This window comes from Rhincodon typus, unplaced genomic scaffold (assembly GCF_021869965.1).
Source record: "Rhincodon typus isolate 14 unplaced genomic scaffold, sRhiTyp1.1 hic_rhity00011063, whole genome shotgun sequence".
NCBI lineage: Eukaryota > Metazoa > Chordata > Chondrichthyes > Orectolobiformes > Rhincodontidae > Rhincodon > Rhincodon typus.
In genome coordinates this window covers 1-413 of record NW_025976701.1, presented here as the reverse complement: position 1 = coordinate 413, position 413 = coordinate 1, and the positions used below count along the sequence as shown (strand labels likewise).

The 413-nt window shown below is 63.7% G+C and overlaps 1 protein-coding gene across 1 annotated transcript in view; it reads right to left on the bottom strand.

Moving 5' to 3' along the window:
- LOC125482485 (eukaryotic translation initiation factor 3 subunit H-like) overlaps positions 1-367 on the bottom strand; it is a gene marked incomplete at its 3' end in the record, with an annotated part of 6,946 nt that extends 6,579 nt beyond the window's left edge. The window contains exon 1 of the mRNA XM_048594567.1: positions 234-367. Coding sequence (XP_048450524.1) covers positions 234-320 — 87 coding nt within the window. The remainder of the gene's footprint in view (positions 1-233) is intronic.
- Positions 368-413: the final 46 nt, after the last annotated feature.

Sequence of the window (413 nt, the reverse complement as noted above, 5' to 3'; positions counted from 1 at the left end):
CAGATTCACACACGTGTTCGGCCATCAGGGCTCCAGCAGAGATGCTGTGCCGCACACAGATAACCTTCTGTGTGTGTGTGTGTGTTGAGAACCTCACGAGGTGAGCAAGGAAACCATCGGAAGAACATCTGACGTGAACTTATCGGCGGACACCTGGCGGCCCTGCACCGACCACCCCTGAGCTTTCGGCGCGGGTTCGGTACCGAGCCTGGTCCCCGGGTGTCTCCACTCACCAGCCCGTCGATCTGAACCTGTTTGACGGGAGAGCCGAGCGCAGCAGATGCCGCGGCACCGCCAGCACCGTCCCTCCGAGATGCCATGGTCGCGCAAAGAGGAGCGGGAGCGGAAGCGGAAGTGGGTGGGCGCGGGGTGGAGTATCCGCCGGACATACGGGACCCGGAAGGTCCGGGGGG